This window comes from Stegodyphus dumicola, chromosome 8 (assembly GCF_044657685.1).
Source record: "Stegodyphus dumicola isolate Sdum_Otavi_A_Nest chromosome 8, ASM4465768v1".
Lineage (NCBI taxonomy): Eukaryota > Metazoa > Arthropoda > Arachnida > Araneae > Eresidae > Stegodyphus > Stegodyphus dumicola.
Genome location: NC_140775.1, coordinates 9,277,453 through 9,299,393, shown reverse-complemented (window position 1 = coordinate 9,299,393; position 21,941 = coordinate 9,277,453). Strand labels below are relative to the sequence as shown.

The following is a 21,941-nucleotide window of genomic DNA, read 5'->3' as shown; positions in this document are numbered from 1 at the left end:
TCCTAAGGGAATTCCATGGTAAATTAGAATTATCCGGAATGCATTTAGAAGATCACTTTTATACGTGTTTCTTCGTATACTAACTCCGTTTGAGATATCTCAGATATCTCTTACCTGATTTCTATACAATCAAACGTACCCTTCTGCTTTGGCTTTTATACCTCCGTTTTCTTATAAGAATAAATATATACTCTCCTCACGAAAATACCATAATACTCTTGAGGGCTTTAATGCCATCGATTCTAATTTTCTTGGCAAGTTGGCAATCTATAGCTGCCAATCCCAATTTCGTTAAGCGCTCCTCGACCAATTCTATTTGCACGCCCGTACAGAAGAAGTCAATTAGTATTAGCCTGCTGCCGTAAGGGAGCCTCTCGAGTAAATATTATAAGATTTACTTCATGCCCGGTGGCAACAGCACGCCCAAGGATTCACCCAGCAGGATGGTATGCTTTGTTTATCAATCAGTGAAATAAAAGCTTCTGCAAGGCCATATAATATTTGTTTGACTCAAGAAGTCGCCCGGAATATTAAAAGAGAATATTAGAAATACACATTAATGATGAAAGTTCAGCCTCATTTTGAATCATTTCTGCATTATTCTACATCCATACATCTAGTGATCATATCCTAAAATTTAAAAAGTTAAAAAGCAAAAATAAACTGCATTTTAAAATAAGCCCTCATAATACAGAATGTCCTCCTCCCTAAGTTATATTGTCCCATTACATACTGAGTATCCTGACTCCTGAAAACTATAGATATAACAACATGAGTAATTTTTAACGAATGGTTTTTGAAAGGGGATAATTAACTGATGAATATCTCTTCTTACTGCCAATTGCGCAGCGCATAAAGTAAAATGTCTCTGTTGACCTTATCGAAATTGTATATTTATTAATAAATACAATATTCCCCCCGAGTTTTTTATAGCCAGGCTCCTGAAAGTTTTAAAAATATCCGCGTAATTTTCCTCTTCTTCAGTGCGTTCAAAGAATGAGTCCTCCTAAATTTTAAAATTGATTTTTACAACTAGCATAGCGATCAGTTACATTTATTCAGTACAATACTTATTACGGTGATACAGGAATCCGACTAAAATGTCGCCAAATTTGGCGATTTTTCATCTAATTTGGCAATAAAATAAGTCGCCGAAATTATTATTAGCTTGGCGATATCTTGCCAAATTACCTACATACACATTTACTCAATATTAAATGCACTTGCAAACGTATTCTTATTTTTCCGGCATAGCTTTCTCTTAAAATTTGTCTCGCGCTACATTACACAGAAAAATACAATAGTTTTACTTATAATCTACTAAAATTATCTATCTAAATACAAAATTCGTAACAATATTTATAAATTAAAATTAGATACTTAAATGGTAAATAAAAGGCTGACTTGTCTCCCCTGAAACTAAGAAATTCACCCCCTAGTTGAGAACTTTCTACATTAGCATGATGTGGGTTTCACAGATATGCACAGAAAACAGTAATTGTTTTCTTTCCTATCCATTATCACGAGAAAAATGTCTTCCTCAGACAACTGTGTTTGCACGCGAAAATACCCACAAATATAAGTACATCACAGTGCTAGAACAACTGCAAATAAACTCGACTTTTGAAAATATATTATAAATAATCCAAACTTTAATTTTAAAATCAACGATATTGTTCAAATACATTTAGGAAAAAAGCCATGATATTTGTCAGCAAGAATTTTATGAAACAGTTTTTATTTTAGTGTACATATCTTTATAAATAAAAAGTGTATTAACATCATTTATAATTACAGCACGGAGGCTCTGCAGAATGCTTTACTGGATGAGTAGCATCGCAGACAGTACATGTATCACCACATGGCAATGGCAAAGTCCTGGTGCTCCGCGGCACAACATTCTCCACAACCTCAGAGATGGCTACGTTGTAATTACTGTCTCATCACGGCTAAAATCTTCTTCCAGTCAGTCCAATGACGTCAGCTGACTTCTTGCAACTATGACTCCAAGTAACCAAATGTCACAAGGTGAGACCCTGGGGAAAAGCTGCATGAGAAGAAGTACCTGAAGACATCGTCAAATGTCGATATGGCAGTAAGCAGGACTTGTGCAGAGAAACTCCATCCTGCAGAAATGTTACACTATGGAGTACTTGCCTCCATTGCCAAGAGGGAGTGATTAATTTCTTAAAAGTGCTGCACTATACTCGATTGCTGTAGAAATGTTACACTATGGAGTACTAACCTCCACTGCCAAGAGGGAGTGACTCACTTCTTAAAAGTGCTGCACTATGCTCGATTGCTGTAGAAAAGGTTCGAAATGTACCGTTGTGGATTTCCTCAAGGCAAAACGGGACCTGTAAAGAATGACGGAATGAACACCGTTTCATCTTTGGCTGATACAGAAGAGTTTTGCATCGCAACCACATACGAGTTCTCTCTCGTCCAGATGCCCCAGTTGCGTACATTTACTATTCTATTTAGCGCAAAAGGCGCTTCGACAATCCACGGAACGTTTCATAGCCAGTCCGCATTGTTTTCCATCTGTTCTTAAAAGCCCAATTCGCAAATTCTTCATCAGATTTCTCAAAATGAATTGGTTACTTTTGACTTTTGTATGGATGTTGACTTTTGTATGGATGCTCTCGAATCGTCGTTCCAGCTCCAGTTCTGATGTTAAGCAGCAAGTGGCTTGCAAATTTGCTTGCTTTGTTCCGACTGTCGTGACATAAGGTGCTACTACGAGCGATGCAGTGAGTTGAATGCTCAGGATGAATCTGGAGGACATGATGTACTAGTTCTTGAAGACAGGTATAGCACCATCTGACGGTGAAAAATTTAACTATTTCGGTCATAAAATGTTTTATTATTAACCAAAGAAGAAAAGAAAAACCGTATATCTTTCTATGCATGTCTAAGAAGAGAGCATCGTACTTTTCGAATTATACAGTTTTTACTTTTTCTGTTATTTTTGGATCTGGAAATATATTATGTTCGCATTTTATGTAGAAAATAAAAAGAAAATCGTCATTTTTTTAAAAATTTTTAACATAAAAACAGATTTTTCCATATTATTTTAGATAACAACAGCTATTAATTGTTTTATTTAGTTAATAATTCTATATTGTTCCCTTTGAGACACATGTAATATTAAAAAACTCTTTTGAAATTTAATTTGGACTCGTGGAACTCCTAGAGAAGTTACCTGAAAGCCCGAAAATTCCGTGAAATACAGATTGAAGACCATTGATCTAGACTCTACTAGAGCTCAATAACAGTCTCTGTCGCTTTCTGCTATGCACTTTTTCCCATCTTCGAATGCCGTCGCCATTTTTTTTTTTTTTTTTACAAAGACCATCATTTTGTGAATGCTAGGAAAAACCATCAGCTCAATAGCATTCCAACAAATACAAAGGAAGCCACTCGAAGTAAATTGAGAAAAAATGAGTTCTCTGTAGCAAAGCACCTCCTAGGGATGACTGGACGAAGGAAAAAAATCTTTTATTTTTGCTGAAGTGATAGAATGCCGTATAATACACATAACAGGACATCCAGAAATCGATAGCTTATGTCCTACAATTTTTAATCCATATGTCAGAAAATATATCATATATTCATTCCTTATATAATATCGACGGCTGTTAACGTGCCTCCTGAACTGTTCTGTATAATACTGACGAATAAATTTTGTTTTGATTTTCTATCAAGTGTTGTCGTTAGTCGTTCCAAATCCAAGCACAACCGAAACAATTATTTATCATTTAAATATTATGCACCTCAATGTTTCGCATCAGAATATATAAATAAATATTTTTCTGCTTTTTAATACAATTAAACTGTAAACTGAAATCTGTCTTTAGTGAAAATTAATGTCCAGTATAAAATGCTAAAAGGAAGAACACGTGAACATAAGTGAATTTTTAACTTTATGCACTTTTCTGTGTGATCTCTTAACTGGTATTAACAAAAAATAATCCCCATTTAAGGTAAAAAATCTGTGATGCGAAGAGAGGTGCCTGAGTGGATTTTTAAAAAGTTTCAAGGAATCACACGTATTTAGAAAATTTGATCAGTGGAAGGTAATTAAGAGAAAGATAAATAATATTTTAAAAATTGTATTATAAAATTAATTTCAGAAGATTAAAATTATTGAAACCTACATTTCTCACTTACATTATTAAAACCTACATTCAGAAGATTAAAATTATCTAAACTTTCATTAAATTGTTTGCTTCATTGAAATGCAAATGTTTATATATTTGTTATGCTTAATACTATAACTGAAACCGAAAAGAGAATTAACACAACAAAAATAATTAATCAGAACTCGTGTCAAATATGATTCTCCTCTCAGTTCTCAAATATTATTTTAACTGGGAGTCGTCAAACTATATTCCCAAATTTTTGACTTTTAAGAAACCGATGATGAGGACAGCAAGAGTTTTGGAAAATTTAGGAAATTATGAAGATGATTATATTTTATACGACTATAAGGGCCGCCCAGACGGCATAGTAGTTAGGGCAGCATACTGCGGTACCGAAGACCCCGGCTTCGCCTCCCGGAGAAGGCATGGAATTTTGCAAATGTATAATGTCTTTGCCTCATGAGGGCACTCTAACTATATGGAGAGTCGAAAGTTCACTCGATTGTTGCAAGGGAAGAGAGATGAGAGACCCTCGGACCACTCCCCCGAGTGCATATATCGTAAGAGGGAAATTACGTGAATAAAGCATGAAAAAACAAATACTATTATAAATATTAAAAAACAAATACTAATACAACAATAAAAACTACTATAGTTGTTAAAAAGCATGAATATATATAACTCTACTATCCCAAAAACAAATCATTAAATATAAATATTCAAAACACAAACTATATAAGCACGGGATAAAATACAGAAACGCCATCTATAGAATTGATATAAGAAAAATTGCGAATTCGTAGTTTGGATGTGGTACTGGCAAGGTAATTAATTAAATTACATGAATAAAGCATTACAAAAAAATATACTATGTATACTATTACGACAATGGAGCATTAAAAAATTGTTATAATTATTAGCAATAAAGCATGAAACTTTATCACTATACTTTTACAAAAATAAAGAATTAAAAATAAATTTTGAATTCTAAACTGCATTAAAGAACTTTAAACGTAATTTATATAAACATTCAAATACTATATATAGGATTCATGTAAGCAAAATTGCGAATTCGTAGTTTTGATGTGGTATCGATGCTATAATAATAAAATTAAATTTTGCCAATAAAACATTAAAAAAATTAATATTATGTCTACTATTACAATAGTAAAGCCTTAAATAGCTATTAGCAACAAGGCATGAAAGTTGATCGCTATAGCATTACAACAATAAAGCAAAAAAACGATTGCAATTATTAACAATAAAGCATTAAAATATTTATAACTATTACCAATAAAGCATGAAACTTTGTAACTATACTATTTTAAAAATAAATCATTAAAAACTATTACCAATTAGGCATGAAACTTTACCACTGTACTATTACAACAAAAATAAAGAATTAAAAATGATTGCAAATATTAACAACAAAATGTTAAAAACGATTACAACTCCTAAATATTATAAATAAACACATTAAAAACTATAACAAATATTAGCTATAAAGCATGAAACTTTATCACTGTACTATTACAACAACAAAGCATTAAACAAAGATTACAACTATTAACAATAAAGTATGAAAACTTTTATTGTACTGTTACAAACCTAAAGCATTAGAAATAAATTTTTGCATTCTAAAAACGCGTTGAAATATTGTCTATAGACTTCATTTAAGAAAAATTGCATATTTGGTGTTTTAATACGGTATGGACGATATAATAAATAGAATTACATCACAAAAAAGCAAATAATCATATATCCTGTTATATCAATAAAGCATTAAAAGCTGTTACAAGTATTAATAGTCTTAGCATTACACTATTACAAAATGTTTTAAATTTAGCATTATACTATTACAAAAACAAAGCACTGAAAAACAAGTTTTTTGAATCTGTCCTGGATGTGTAATGATGTGTTGGAATATAATGTACCTTAAATCAACATCGGAATGTATCTAGTGATACATGCAATGTAGGCTCTATGGTGTAGGTACGCAGGAGACATCCTCAAAATCACGTATCATCCTCAAGCAATTTCTCAAAAGTACAGGAATATCATATTTTTGTGCTACACGAAGCAGTTTTTGAAAATCGTCGGAACAATATACAGATGTGTATTCAGCATACAGAAACTCAAGCATACAATCCATAATATGAGGATCCACGTAATAAATGGGGATAGAGCTGCATTTTGTTTCCGTGATGTCGGATTCAAACATTCTGGAGAACACAGATGATCGAGCAGACAGAATAAATTTATGCGCCCGGAAAGTTTCCCGCCCAACAACGATATCAACGTCCGCTAAAGTTTCACTACGATAAAGATTTGCCATGTCCCTTCTCAAATGCCTGTAGTTTACAGATGTTGCAGAGTCATAAGAAGATTCCGTACTGCCGGAATCATAATAATCATACAAATGCTTATATTCCGAAAACGTGAATTCGCATTTAAGATTCAATACATCTTTTGGATCGGTCGAAAAGATACCCGAAAACTCTGCACATTTCCAAATCTCCTTTTTTTCAAAAACGTGTTCGTTTTTTGAGAAACTACTTCTATCGATAGAGATCTTACTTCTGACGAAAACACTTTTCCATCCATTCTCTTTGCAAACAGAGATATCGAAGATTCTACCCAGCATAGTATCTTCGCTCACATGGAAAATTAGATGCCATTTACAAGGCTCGACGTAGTTTTCGTTATTAGAATCACAGTTTACATTTTTCTCTATAAACACATAACGGTGTAACACTGTGTTGATAGGCAGGCTTGAGAAGTTCTTGATTGGCCATTGAAATGACTCTTTATATTCATTTATATGAGTTTGGCATATCTGTGCAACTTTAGGTGTATATATCAAACGGGGAAGCTCGTATGTCTTGGCAGCGTCGGAGACTTGAGCTTGGAATTCGTTTCCGCTGAAATCTACCTTTGCCGTGTAAACATATTTGATGATGGCTTCCAACACGTTCGGTTCGATGTCCAAAACTACCTCAGTTGTTCCTTCTGCATCCAGTTTTTCTGCCATCTTGGGCCATCTCGCCCACAAAATAGCTTTATGCACTCTGAACTCTGCATCACGAGCACGCAGCACGACGTCCGTAAACAATCCATTCTTGTAAGGAAGCGGGGGGAGCACATATCCTTCTTGGTTTGTCTCCCACTCTTCGAGGATAGAGAATTCTAAAACCAGAATATCGTTGATCAGGGATCGAAGAAGTAGCTCCTTTTGTAAATGGTTCTGGAATCTATTAGTCTTTCGAATTCTAAAAATAACATCGTAATTGCAATTCAGTACTTTAAGTATGTAACTGATTACTAGAAAATACTTATGATGATAATATTCGCACAAACGAACTTCAATATTATTTCCTTCTGGCTTTAACTTTATAAACCATTTATCATTTGATGAAATATCCCAGCCAAAAACCGAGCTTTTGATTGAATTTGGATACTTGCTGAAGTTCTTAATAATCCATGTGAATGTTCCTACTTGCTTCTCCATTGCGAATACAACTAATTCTATTTTTAACACCTACCTCAGACAGAGAAATAATGATGAAACACGAATATCAGAGAACTTTGATATTATGTTTACATGATAAGAGGAACGAAACCTTTATCTCCCCACAGCTTTCGCAAGGCTATGCAATCGAATTTCTCGACGCGCTTTTCTCCAATGTTTCGATTTTTGTCATAGCAATACAGTAAAAAGCAAAGAAATCAGGATAAACCATAAAACAGTGTAAAAATTTGAAGGTGTAAGTGCTGTCAGAAACATACCTGTATGTAGCAGACTCTTACGTCTGCAAAACGTTTGATCTGTTCCTTCATTACGCTATCTATATTATCAATCAAATTATTCAACTGAAAATAGTTTCTCCACAAGGCAAAAAATTACTCTATTTATTCCGACTATTCTATTACATGAAATGATCTAAAAATACCGAGATTTTGCAGAAAAATGAAAAGTCATGTTATATTTCAGTATCTTCGTTAAACGAAGATATGCGAAAGTCATTTAAATGTTAAAGTAAAAAAAAAAAAAAGAGAGAGAGAGAGAGAGAGAGAGAGAGAGAGAATCGAATTTTGAGAAAAGGAAAAAAAAAGAAAAGAAAAGAAAAAAATTATAATCGAATTAAAAAAAAATGTGCTTTATCACATATTATTGTCCTCCACAAATAGTGTGTACAGTACAAACAGTGTGCACACCGTGTAGAGTACAAAATCTGAACTTGACAGCTTATCACTTAGTAGACTAAATATCTGCGACAAAAATAATGAGTTTAAATAAAAGCTTATAAAAATAGATTAGAGTACAAGAACAACAACGCACGTTATAATAGTGAACCGGAAAAAAATATTAATTATCAACCTCTATTTTTCAAACAGTTTATTGTAGATAGTTAGTTCATTTGGTGACTTAAATTAAAGGTATATTTAAAACAAAAAGTATTCACTTAATTATAATGGAAGAATAAACATCATTAGAAATGTAGAAATTAGGTCATAAATGCAATTAAAGGACAATATTTTGAAGAGAACTTAAAAAATATTATCGAGTTTAAAGTGACATTAAAAAATAATTCTCATATGTGTGTGTGTGTGTGTGTAAGATTAAAAATATGTGAATCAAAATTATAATTTAAACTAACAGTAACTCTTTATTCTAAAAATCGTTATAACTTCTCTGCATTGCGTCACTTCTAGATCATTCCATTTTGAATGGCCTGCGTAACACGCGCTGATGACGTAATAATTGGAAACTGAAACTTTTAACTCAAACCAAAACCTTTCTCTTCGTGGACGTAATTTCGCTATGCTGCCTCCTCCTGCAATAATATTAAAAATGTATATGTTCTTGGCACAACTCGAGTGCCAAGCGAACTGTGGCCACAAATGTCGATTGCAAATATAAATGGAATTAAAACTGCCTCGACTGCCAAGTTTTGTTGTATATACAACGAAGTCAACATATTAGCGTCTAGCTTAGAAGCACGAGTCACATCAGCTTTAAAAAAAAACTCTTAGCAACTGAATAATTAACCACCATGATCTGCCCATTGATACTGCAAAGAACCTCAGTATAAACGCCACATAGACGAGAACCATAAACATATTATTGCTGGCAATTTAACAATACTTCAAAGCCAGGATTTAAGAAATTTAATGAAAAAAGGCACAAAATTTAAACCAATACTGAGCATTGGAAAAAATTCAAGTTTTTATAAATTGTGAAAAAAATCTCGATGAGTTCATGATTAAAACTAGTTACAAAGTAAATATTCCAAATTCTTCCTTTATGGCTTGAAAAGTTCAAGTGCTTGCAGAAATGAAGCAAAGAATTCGACGAATTGAATTTAACAGCAATTTATCAGACGATTCTCAATCCTGTCATGCTAGATTTGAAACAAAAATTCGTAATCACTAAAATTGACAAAGTCAGTAATGATTTCAGCATTATTTGAAAATTTTTTCTGCCTCACTATTTGAAACTTAACTGTATAATACCATTACTTACAAACATACCAAAGCATAAGAATATATCATTACAAAAAAAAACCTAAAGCATTTCATAAAAAGCTACAAATTACACAATCATCTAACTATAATAGATTGGCTAATCTTTATGCTCTTCCTAAATTCCACAAATCACCGCTCAAATTTAGATGTATTGCGAATGGTACAAATAATTATAAAAAGAATATAAATTACATTTTTGCAATAAAACTTTAAAAAATATCTAATTTAATTCATCAATTAGTCAACAAGCAGCACAACTATTCTTGGATCATTTATAATAACAATACAGTTATCAATAAATTTAAAAGTTTAGAAATTAAGAATATTAACTGCTATGACTTCGAAAACCTTTGTACAGTAGACTCCCGATTATCCGCGGGCGGATTATGCGCGGAGCGGGTTATCCCGACGGTGTCGGTTTATCCGTAACAAGCGTAAAGCAAACAAAATAAAAATGTTCTCAAAACTGAGCGAAACGTTAAATTTGCTAAACATCATGCTTATTTATAGCAAAAATATCCCAGGCCTTCTCGGAACTTTCCCCTCTGATGAGTAGGTCATTTCTTACTCACCCTTGCAGTGCCCGCTTTCACGGCCCTCTCTCGTCTTAATCTTACTGATACGTCTTACTTAATCTTACTGATTTTACAGTTATGCTTTTGTGATTCCATAATACATTACAGTATTAAAACAGTACATATGTTTTAATTTTTCTATGTATCCTTGACGCCTCTCGTAAGTACAAAGCACTTCTCTGTTTTCATTAACAAAATGCATTTTAGGTTGAGTGATATACTAAAATATTAAGCGTTAGTTAAACATTTCTGCTGTTTATCTTACGTTTTATTGTACATTTTTCAAAGTCGGAAGAACTGTTTTCTCTTTTGCTATACCCGTTTTTAGCTTTTTTTCGGATTATCCGCGATTTTTGTTATCCGCGGCGGTAGCGCCACCCAATTCCGCGGATAATCGGGAGTGTACTGTACTTCTTTACCCATTGGACAAAATTTTTACGAGTTTTATTCAACTACTACAACTTTTTCCTGACATGTTAAGTATCCACTGAATTGACAAATGGAAAACACACGTGTATTGTCCTTTATTTAATAGCTACATTAATTTCAATAATAAGACCTTTCAGCAGGTGAGAGGTATCCCAATGGGAGTGACAGTTTTACACAAATCCGTAATCTATTTCTTTTTGCTAACGAATATAAATTCCAACTAGGTTTGAATAATAATGAATTAAAGTTATTTCCAAATACTTTTAGATACATTGATGATAGTATAACTTTCAACAATGATTCTGATACAGAACAATTCAAAATTTACCTAGATGGTTTAACACTTCGTAAAACTAATACGAATCAGGATATTATTGAATACCTTTACCTGCAAATTCTTAAACACAGCAAAATTATATTATATGATAAAAAAAGGGATTTCCAGTTTGAGACTATCAAACTAATTAATTGGAAGTCTAATATTTCTAAAAAAGTAATAGGTAACACTTTTTATAGCCAAATTATTATGTCAGGACTACTGTTGCATCTAATTACATTGGGAAACATCAGAAATCCTGAACTGGGAACAGGGATCTTACTTAAGCTATGTTCGTGTGTGCGTGGAATAAACAACACAAGTAAGAAGGATTAACTTTACCATTTATTTCTCACAGCGTACAGGCGCTCTCGCTCTTCGCGATGCACAGACCAACACTTTTGGTCTAAAACGTAGAAAATAAGAAATACTCAATAACTAACTAAACTAAATAAGAATTAAACTTAAATTTTGTACAGAGATTATTAACGCGAAGATTGGCCTCTTGACACTACATATGTAGTGAGCGAAATGCAAATACTATAGTACATCTAGTATTTCAGTATACAAAGTTCTGGTCTTAAAGGCAGACATGAACTGATTGAAAAGCACGCGCGTAGCAGGGCAGCAGGAAGGCTCTTCTCTCTCTTGGCTAGAAACCACTTCTTAAATACTCATACAGTTTGCAATCTCATTCACATAAAAATCTTACTCGAGCTTATTCTGGCCGGAAATGAAAAATAAGAGAGGACAGCAAAGTTTAAATTAAAATAAACGTTAGTAAAAATTAAAATCCTTATAATTAGACTGAAAAATATATGTGCTGAAATAGGACATTAAAAGGAAGAAATAATAAAATTAATTAATGTACAAGTAAATAACCAGGTCCCAGCACAATTTAATAATTTCTATAAAAGGCAGGCATTAACTTTTCTGTTTAATTTATTAACTCCTTATGGTGTGATAGCATTACCATAAACCTTAACTGGAGGGTAATGAAGGATTTTGTGAAGTTAATTGATTAATTCTTATGTATATTTCCTTTTTCATCAATACCGGCTTCTTTCTGTTTATTAATGAAGGGCCAGCTGTTTTCTGTAGTCTCAATTATAGCTCGAATGGATTGAAGAATTTTATCTTTTTCAAATTTTTCCTCACCTTTGACCAGCATTTAGTTAAAGTTTCAATTTAAATTTAGTTAAACTTCAGTTTTAATTAAATTTAAGTTACATCATTTTACATTTCTACAATCTTATAGCAGTTAGCAGCTACATTTTTTCATTTGCATTTTTCACACAGAACTTCCATTTTTACAATCCTATAAGAATTTGCAGCTACATTTTTACGATACCTAACAACTAATAAAGCACATAATAAAAATAAAGCATTAAAATATTTATAACTATTACCAAAAAAAGCATGAAAGTTTATCTCGCTATAGTATTAGAATAATAGAGCATTAAAAACGATTACAACTATTAACAATAAAGCATTAAATATGATTACAACTATTAATAATAAAGCATTAAATATGATTACAACTATTAACAATAAAGTATTGAAAACGATTACAGTATTAACAACAAAGCACAAAATAAAAATAAAGCATTAAAATATTTATAACTATTACCAAAAAAAGCATGAAAGTTTATCTCGCTATAATATTAGAATAATAGAGCATTCAAAACGGTTACAACTATTAACAATAAAGCATTAAAAACGATTACAACTATTAGTAATAAAGCATGAAATAAAAATAAAGAATTAAACTAGTTATAACATTAGCAGTAAAGCATGAAACTTTATGACTGTACTAGTATAAAAATAAAGCATTAAAATTCATTACAGCTATCAGCAATGAAGCATGAAACTTATTCACTATATTATTACAACAACAAAGCATTAAAAAAAGACTGAAGTATTAAGAATAAAGCATGAAAATTTTGACTACACTTTTACAAATCTAAAGCACTAAAAATAAATTTTTGGATTCTAAAATATTGAAATATTGTCTATATGCTTCATGTAAGAAAAATTGCATATTGGTTGTTTTGATGCGGTATCGACAGTATAATAAATAAAATTACGTCATTAAAAAGCGAATATTATGCATATTGTTATGACAATAAAGCATTAAAAGCTGTTGCAGTTATTAATAATAAAATAACTTAACATTACACTATTACAAAAAAAATTAAAATTTAGCATCATGTATCAAATTCGCAATAATCAGAAATCGCAATTGCTATATGCTATAATTTGCGTTCAAAGTTTTTGTTACTTACCGATAAATAAGTATCCATATTTTACGTTCAAATTTAAATTTGAAAAGATAATTTCAGGCATGAATAAAAGAGGATTATTTTTAGATAAATTATTTTTTATTGTTAAGTCTCGTATTTTGTTGTTAAGATCATTTATAAATTGGCACGTCTTAGAAAAATCCTTAATGTTATCGTCAATGTAAAATTTGTTGTAGGATTATGGTTAATAATAGCTTTCTTTTAAACCCTTCTTTTTCTTTTGACCGAAAGGGTGAGAATTCTTCCCACTGATCGCTACAGAGTTTCCGTGTGCAGTCAGTCTTATCGTCCCATACACTGCCGCACAAATTATCACCGGATTGCATACGTTCGAAAAATTCTGTCGAGAGCAAATTTCGTAGACACGAAGCCGCTATTTTACATGACAGGAGAATACTGTCTTGAGAAGAGAAGCGTTATATTTATTAAATAGTTAGCGAATTATCATAGCATAGCTGCAGTTATTTTGGGAATCTCTCCTGGATGCGTTATGATGCACTGGAATACACTGTATCTTAAACCAACATCGGAATGTGTCTAGTCATCTTTGCAATATAGGCTCTATGTTGCAGGTACACTGGAGGAATCCTCAAAACCACGTATCATCCTCAAGCATTTTGTCTCAAGAGCATAAATACCATATCTCTGTGCTACACTCAACAGTTTTTAAAAGTCTTCGGGAGAATATGAAGATGTGTATTCAGCATACAGAAGCATACAATTAAAAATACGAGAATCTACATCATAAAGGCGAAATGATCTCCACTTTGATCCCGTGATGTCGGATTCAAACATTCTGGAAAAATAATATGATCGAGCAGAAAGAATAAATTTAGGAGCCCGGAAAGTTTCCCGCCCAACAGCGATATCAACGTCCGCTAACGTTTTACTACGGTAAAGATTTAACAAGTCCCTTCTCAAACGCTTGCAGCTTAGAGATGTCGCCATAATGTTGTCATAGCCATAATGACGTCTCCTGTTGCCAGAATCACTATAACCATGCTTATACTCCGAAAACGTGAATTCGCATTTAAGATTCAATACATTTTTTGGATCAGGGGAAATTTTATGAATTTTATGAAATAAGAGAGGACAGCAAAGTTTAAATTAAAATAAACGTTAGTAAAAATTAAAATCCTTATAATTAGACTGAAAAATATATGTGCTGAAATAGGACATTAAAAGGAAGAAATAATAAAATTAATTAATGTACAAGTAAATAACCAGAAATTTTGCACACTTCCAGATCTCCTTTTTTTCAAAAACGTGTTCGTTTTTTGAGAAACTACTTCTATCGATGGAGATCTTACTTCTGACGAAAACACTTTTCCATCCATTCTCTTTGCAAACAGAGATATCGAAGATTGTACCCAGCACAGTATCTTCGCTCACATGGAAAATTAGATGCCATTTACAAGGGTCGGTGTAGTTCTCATTATTAGAATCACAGCTTACATTTTTCTCTATAAACACATAACGATGTAACACTGTGTTGATAGGCAGTCTTGAAAAGTTCTTGATTGGCCATTGAAATGACACATTATTTTCTTTTATATGAGTTCGATATACCTTTTCAAATTTATCCGAACAAGATCTAGATATGAAATGGGGAAGCTCGTATTTCTTCGCAGCGTCATAGAATTCGTATCGGTCGGAATGTATTTCCATCCTCCCCGTGTCAAGATATTTGAATTTGTCTCCGCTGAAATCTACCTTTGCGGTGTAAACATATTTGATGATGGCTTCCAACACGTTCGGTTCGATGTCCAAAACTACCTCAGTTGTTCCTTCTGCATCCAGTTTTTCTGCCATCTTGGGCCATCTCACCCACAAAATAGCTTTATGCACTTTGAACTCTGCGTCACGAGCACGCAGCACGACGTCCGTAAACAATCCATTCTTGTAAGGAAGCGGAGGGAACACATATCCTTCTTCGTCATGTTCGAAAAAAGTGAATTTTAAAATCAGAATCTCGTTGGTCAGGGATCGAAGAGGTAGCTTCCATTGTAAATAGTTCTCAAAGCTATTAGATTTTCTAAATGTAAAAATAACATCCTGATTCCCATTGAATACTTCAAGCATGCAAATAATTAATTGAGAATACTTATGATGATAATATTCGCACAAACGAACTTCAATACTATTTCGAAGTGGCATTAACTTTATAAACCATTTAAAATTCGGTAAAATATCCCAGCCAAAAACCGAGCTTTCGATTGAATTTGGATACTTGTTGACGTTCTTAATAATCCATCTGAACTTTCCTATTTCCCTCGTCATTGCGAATACAACTAATTCTAGTTTTAACGCCTACCTCAGACAGAGAAATAATGATGAAACAATACGAATATCAGAGAACTTTGATAGTATGTTTACGTAATAAGAGGAACGAAACCTTTATCTCCCCACGGCTTTCGCAAAGCTATGCAATCGTATTTCCCCATTAGCTTTTTATCAAGTACTCCGATTTCTGTCATATGAATATTAAAAAAAGCAAAGAAATCGGGATAAAGCGGTGTAAAAACTTGAAGTTGTAGATGCTGTCAGAAACATACCCGTATTTAAGCAAACTCCTAAGTCTCCAAACTTTTGACCTGTTTCTTCATTGTGCTAACTACAGTATCAGTCAAATTATTCAATTGCAAATCGTTTTTCCACAACGAAAACAATTACAATATTACTTGCAACTATTCTATTAGGTGAAATGGTCTCAAAATACCAAGATTTTGCATAAAAAAGAGAAGTTATGTTAAAAATTTCATATTATCTCCACTTAAAAATTTTTCTCTGCTCTATCCAATGGTGCGAATAGTATATTTCTGTGATTTTCAGTATATTCGTGAAACAAAGATACGCGGGAAAAAAAATTAAATGTTAAATTAAAAAAAAAAAAAGAATGTTCAACCGAATTTTGAAGAAAAAATATCTGATTTGTACACCACATGACTTCCTCGTACGGAATATTAATATATACGCATAGTTTCCTGAATATCATTTAAACTTATTGGTTTGAATTAAATCTACTTCGTCGATAGCGCATAAACCACAATATAATAAATACACTCTTTAAAATTCACTCTATTTGTTTTCCACAGTGACACTCTGGCGCTAGTTTCACTAACAGCGTTATAGTATATCATTTATATTATAACTCAGAATGCATAAAATTTATATCATTTGAAGAGTTATCTTATCGTTGCCACATGTTCTATTCAAATACTATAATAAATCTAGAACGATGTGTAAAAGAAATTAAGGAAACAAAACAAAAAAGAAACAATTTTTCACAGAGGATTCAGTATTTCTCATTCAGTTAATTCAGTTCTGACTTTGCGACAAGGCAAAAATATATAAAACTCAAAATATCTATATTAAAAATTACAAAGTAAATCTTAAACACTTCTTTTCTTGAAAAAATTGCAGAAAGGATTATGGATGGTTTAATTCGCAATAATAAATGAAGGAGTTATCTTTGTTGTTGCGACGTTTAGTGTCTCTAGATTGGCAACAAATCGACTATTCTGCTGTTTCAAATGTAAACAAACATTTCCGGCCTGTTATTTAAAAATTAGGCTTTACCGCACTTAAACAGCTTTTAAATTGTTGATAATTCTACAAATAATGTTTGCAGATTTCATAAATGCATAAAAACCTTAACCGGAAGATAAGAACAACATAATTCAATCATTTTTAAAGCAAAAAATGCACAATTTACAAACATATAAGAGTAAAGAAACTGAGCTCACTGAGCCGGGTAACAGAGTGGATGTATATGTAAATACATTTATATATGTTTGGTACGGCCGATTGCAACCAAAATACGATGTGCACATCTACATGTTATAGCAGTCCTATATACAAAATTTCAAAATTTCAACGTTCTGAGGCTATTCGCTTTTGAGTTATGCGAGATAATGCGTACGTACGTACAGATACTACGAAAAATTATCTTCAGAATTCATTTTAAAGCAGTTTTATAATTTTGTTTTGAAGAAAAGAGGACTTTATTCTGTCCTTACGTACAGATGTCACGCAAAAACATCGTTAAATTGCATTCGATAGTGGTCAAAATGGATATTTTCGTTGAAATATGCTGCCTGAAACTTTTCGCGACTACAATACTTCCTTTTTACTTCGTAGAAAGAGGTTAAAAAAAAAAAAAAAAAAAAAAAAAAAAAAACGCTTCACCGCATTCCATTGTCGTCCACAAATAGTGTAAGCACAAACAGTGTGAACACTGTGTAAAGTACAAAATCTGAACTCGATAACTCATCAGTTAGCAGAGTAGTAGGCATCGGTGGCAAAAATAATGAGTGCACTACATGAATGCTTATTGGTCCAAAAGAGCGTTAGCTCAGAAGGGCTATTAATTTCGTTTTGGCATTTTGAGTCGGTTCGCTATAAACGTCTCGATCAATTTTCAGATTATTGCCACCAAATATTCGACCCCGCATTATATTTAAATATATTAAATAATGAAGAATCTGCATGAATGTATGCACGTTTCTCGCACTGTGAAGAAAACAATGCTACAGACATCAAATTTTGAATAACGTAGTTCTCCACTCGAATATGGGCATCTGGAAGCCCAGATATGGAATTTGTTTCATTATCTGTTTCATATTTTATAGAATTTTAACGACGTTTCGATTGACAAAACTTAACGATTTCAAAGCATTCCATCAACATTAACATCGCGTGCATCTTCAAGCACGGATTTTTTATGCGCGAGGTGTCTTCTTCTTCTTCTCCTTTTTTTTTTTTTTTTTTTTTTTTTTCGTGATATTGCTGTTTAGTTCTATGGTTTAAGGGCGATGAACATATTTGACAAATAAAAGTAACACACAAAATGTAAAAAAAAAAAACACTCCTTTGGGAGTAATATAGTTGATTTGGTTACTTAAATTAAAGGGATATTTAAAATAAAAAGTATTCACTTAATTGCAATGGAAAAATGAACATCATTAGAAATGAAGGAATTAGGTTAGAAATGCAATTAAAGGTTACTATTTTGAAGAAAATTTAAAGAGTGTCATGCAGTTTAAACCCAATTAAAAAAATTCTCAGTTAGAACTCTTTATTTTATTTTATATTGTTTATATATATTTTTATTATGCATAATTAAGTTGCGTAGTACTGCGGACAAAAATAGCTTGAAATTCTATAACACCATTTTCTATCACTGTTGCTATTCCACGCATTTTCTTTTCCTTTTTTGTATTTTCTGAAGACAATTTTGTTTTAAGCTGATAGATTGTGATAGTAATTCTTCTGTAGTTCCTTAGTGCAGAAGCTTAGCTTTTCTCTGTTATTAAGTAATGAAGAATCAGTATGTATGCCTATATGTATGCATGTATGTATGTACGGATGTATGTATGCATGTATGTTCCCCGCATTATCTATGGAAAAGCGGCGTCACTTAGAGCTATCGTTCAGTGCGAAATTAATGACATTTTCACTAAATATCTGAGCGACTTCAAACCAACGTGTTGCCACTCGGCAAAATGTAAAACATTTATGTTTAAAATTCAATCCGAAAACTGCGAGAGATTTAAAAGAAATGTGTTATTACTCGGCAGATCGTACGATTTACCGAATTTTTCAAATTTAACCGACAGATTCGGCGATTTGAAAGAAATGAACTGCTGCTGTCCGAAGTAAAATATTTTTTTTTCCCGGGCTATTCGGTAAATCATATGAGATTTAATTTTTCTTTCAGATTGAATCTATCTGTTACTGATTAGCAAACTAAGCGATTCAAAAGCAATAAACGCAATTTTCGACCATTTTCCTTTATAACGATCAGCTGGACTGATAAAAATTCATACTATATTACTTTTTAACTTCCTTATACGAAATAAAAGAAGTATCGTAACCGCAAAAAAATTTGGGTATCATATTTCAACGAAAACATCCATTTTGACCGTTCTCGAATACATCTAAACGATGTTTTTGCGTGATATCTGTATGTATTAATAGAATAAAGGTCTCTTTTTCACAAAACGGATTAAAAAAGTGGATTTAAAAATCGATTCAGAAGAGATTTTTTCGTGATGTCTGTGACGTACGTATGTATCTCAAAAAGGAGTAGCCTCAGAACGCTGAAATTTTATATAAGAGACTGCTATAACATGTAGTTGTGCACCTACCTACGTTAAGCAATAGGGATCAATAGAGAATAACATTTTTTTTTTTTTTTTTTCCTCCCCGTACAGTGTTACCCCTGCTCGCTTTGAAATCATAGAGTTGTTTCCTCAAAAGTTCCTTAAAATTTTATAAAACATAAAATAAATAATAAAACAAATTGAAATTCAACCTTTTAAAATATCCTTGTTCGGGCGGAGGACTACGTTATTGCGAATTTAAGGGGTGTGGGCGCCGTCGTTTTTTCGGAATGCGAAAAAGAGGCATAATTCATGCAGATTGTTCATTATTTAATTTCTTTAAACATAATGCACGGCGATAATATTTGGTGGCAACAATTTTAAAAATAATACGCCATTTATGGTCATTCAATGCAAAATGCCGTTTCGAGAGTGATACCCCATTCGGCTAAAAACTGTGGACGGAAAATCTCAGCTTGCATTTATGTATTTGAAAGAATTACAATTCATTTCTAAAAAAGTTAGAAATACGCAACAAATTGTGAATATTAAAAAGAAAATCATGCAAGTCTTTCCTTTCTTTATGCCTACCGTTTCCAACTTATTAAATTAAATCTGATAGCTAAAACTAACTGCCGCATAATATTAAAACTCGATACCAAAAAATTTCCAATTTAAAAAATTCTAGCGCTTGTTTTCACAATTCTTTGTGGACGTCAAGTAGCATAAAAAGGAAAATATGGAAAGATATTTTTAGAGTAATTTTTGCGTAGACACAATACTTTAGGGAATCTCAAAAATACAGTGTAAAGAAGTCAGTTCAGGAAGCTACCGTTTGATTGAAATGATTCTTCGGATCCCAGTCCTGATTCGATGCTTTTAACTCTTTGTTTCGGCCTCGCTAACCGGTACCTATCCCGTCGCTCGTTTGATTCTTTCAGCTCTTTGCTTCATCCTCGTTCACAGCTCTTGATTCATCCCTCGTTTCAGATCTTTTCATCAAGGTTATTGTTAGGAAGCGAGTTACTGTCGGGTTGCATAAATGAAAGCTTTTTCCACCTCTAGTAACCTTTTTTTTCCCAAAAATTAAAGATATTTCCAGTTATATGCACTCTTTGCGTTATTTTTAGATTAGGATTTTAACCGAATAAAACTGCATGAGAATATTAAAAACGTACTACTAACATTTCCAGACTAATAAATTAATTGTGTGACAGATTTTTCGGCATACTATTTGTAACAAAATTATAAGTTGAAATCCATATCATAAAACACTATCACTAAAAGGCATTTAAAGAAAGAAAAAATAAAACTTTCAATTATTCTAATTTCTTTATTAACCGACTCCTTTAGACAAGTTGAAAAAGATATCAAAAATCGCTAATTTTGAAATAACATATCTCATTAAATTTCGTCGAACGAAATGCAAATTTGTGTTTTGTTTTTTTGCTATGACTTCCCGAATATAATTATTAAAAAACACAGATCATATAAAAGTACAATTTTCGCATTTTGTGTAATTTTTTTTAAATTTGAAATTAATAAACACGAGTATCTGGGTCCTTTAAAACACTCTTCTGTTTGGAAGTATACTATTGTACGACCAATGGTTTCGGAAATATAGGCTAGGAAATCACCTTTGCAGACAGTATTTATGTATGCTATGCAACAGTTAACTAACTGTATGAAGTATTCCTTCAGCACAGCTGACAGCAGAGTTGAGAAATATCGAAATATGCATATTCATGAATTCGCAATCGAGATGTTTGAAGCATATATTCGAACTCATTCACCGTGACATCCATTGAGGATGTTTAGGATTTGATGAGGATTGATAGATTTAGAGATGAGGATGTTTAGACTCATTCAAAGCACATAAATCTACAATAAGTTTAATTCAAGCTAGACGAAATATGGAAGCTAGACGAAATATGGAAGAAGTTAAGTTTCCAAAATAATTGCATTTAAGGGATTTTGCAGCACCCACGTGCAAGAAGAATTAAAAACTAATGTGGCCATTTCTGTAAAGATTTATTTATTTACAGTGATTTCAATATCCGATACTATATGATTTCCTTGCACGGCGTGTTTTACATGATACACATTTTTTGCAGAACTTCATTTAAACTTATTTCCTATAATTTCATTATAGATATTTTTCTCATTCAATTAATTTAGTTCTTACTTCGCGGCAAGGCAAAAATACATAAAAACTCATAAGTCTTCCTTAAAAATTGCAAAATAAAGGGGAAAAAAAAAAAAAAATCCAGATAAAAATCTGTTAAAATAATTTCTACGATTAGAATTACAGTTTCGATGCCCAAACAAGCAATTCGGGCAGCGGGCAAGAAGGCAGATTTTTTTCGGTGCACAAAACTGAAAAGTTTAATTTTGATCCTACTTGGCAAAAAGACCACTGAAGTCGCAGAAACTGACTTAATCCACTATTCTACTCAGACTTCCAAATGTAAACAAATGGCGGTTTTATTAGGGTTAGTCCCACTTAAACAACTTTTCAATTATTGATAACTCTACAACTATTG

General features: G+C 32.3%; 2 protein-coding genes across 2 annotated transcripts in view; both read right to left on the bottom strand.

Annotated features, from left to right (window-relative positions):
- Nucleotides 1-21,941, bottom strand: part of LOC118190661 (uncharacterized) — a 393,870-nt gene that overhangs the window by 99,293 nt on the left and 272,636 nt on the right. The window lies entirely within an intron of this gene.
- Nucleotides 1,718-7,730, bottom strand: LOC146995640 (speckle-type POZ protein-like). The gene has a single exon (XM_085821558.1). It carries the CDS (start codon nucleotides 7,651-7,653, stop codon nucleotides 6,127-6,129), a length of 1,527 nt encoding a protein of 508 aa, XP_085677684.1. The 5' UTR covers nucleotides 7,654-7,730; the 3' UTR covers nucleotides 1,718-6,126.

Coding starts and splice junctions, on each gene's coding strand:
- LOC146995640 (XM_085821558.1), bottom strand. CDS start 7,653: ATGGAGAAGCAAGTAGGAACATTCACATGGATTATTAAGAACTTCAGC.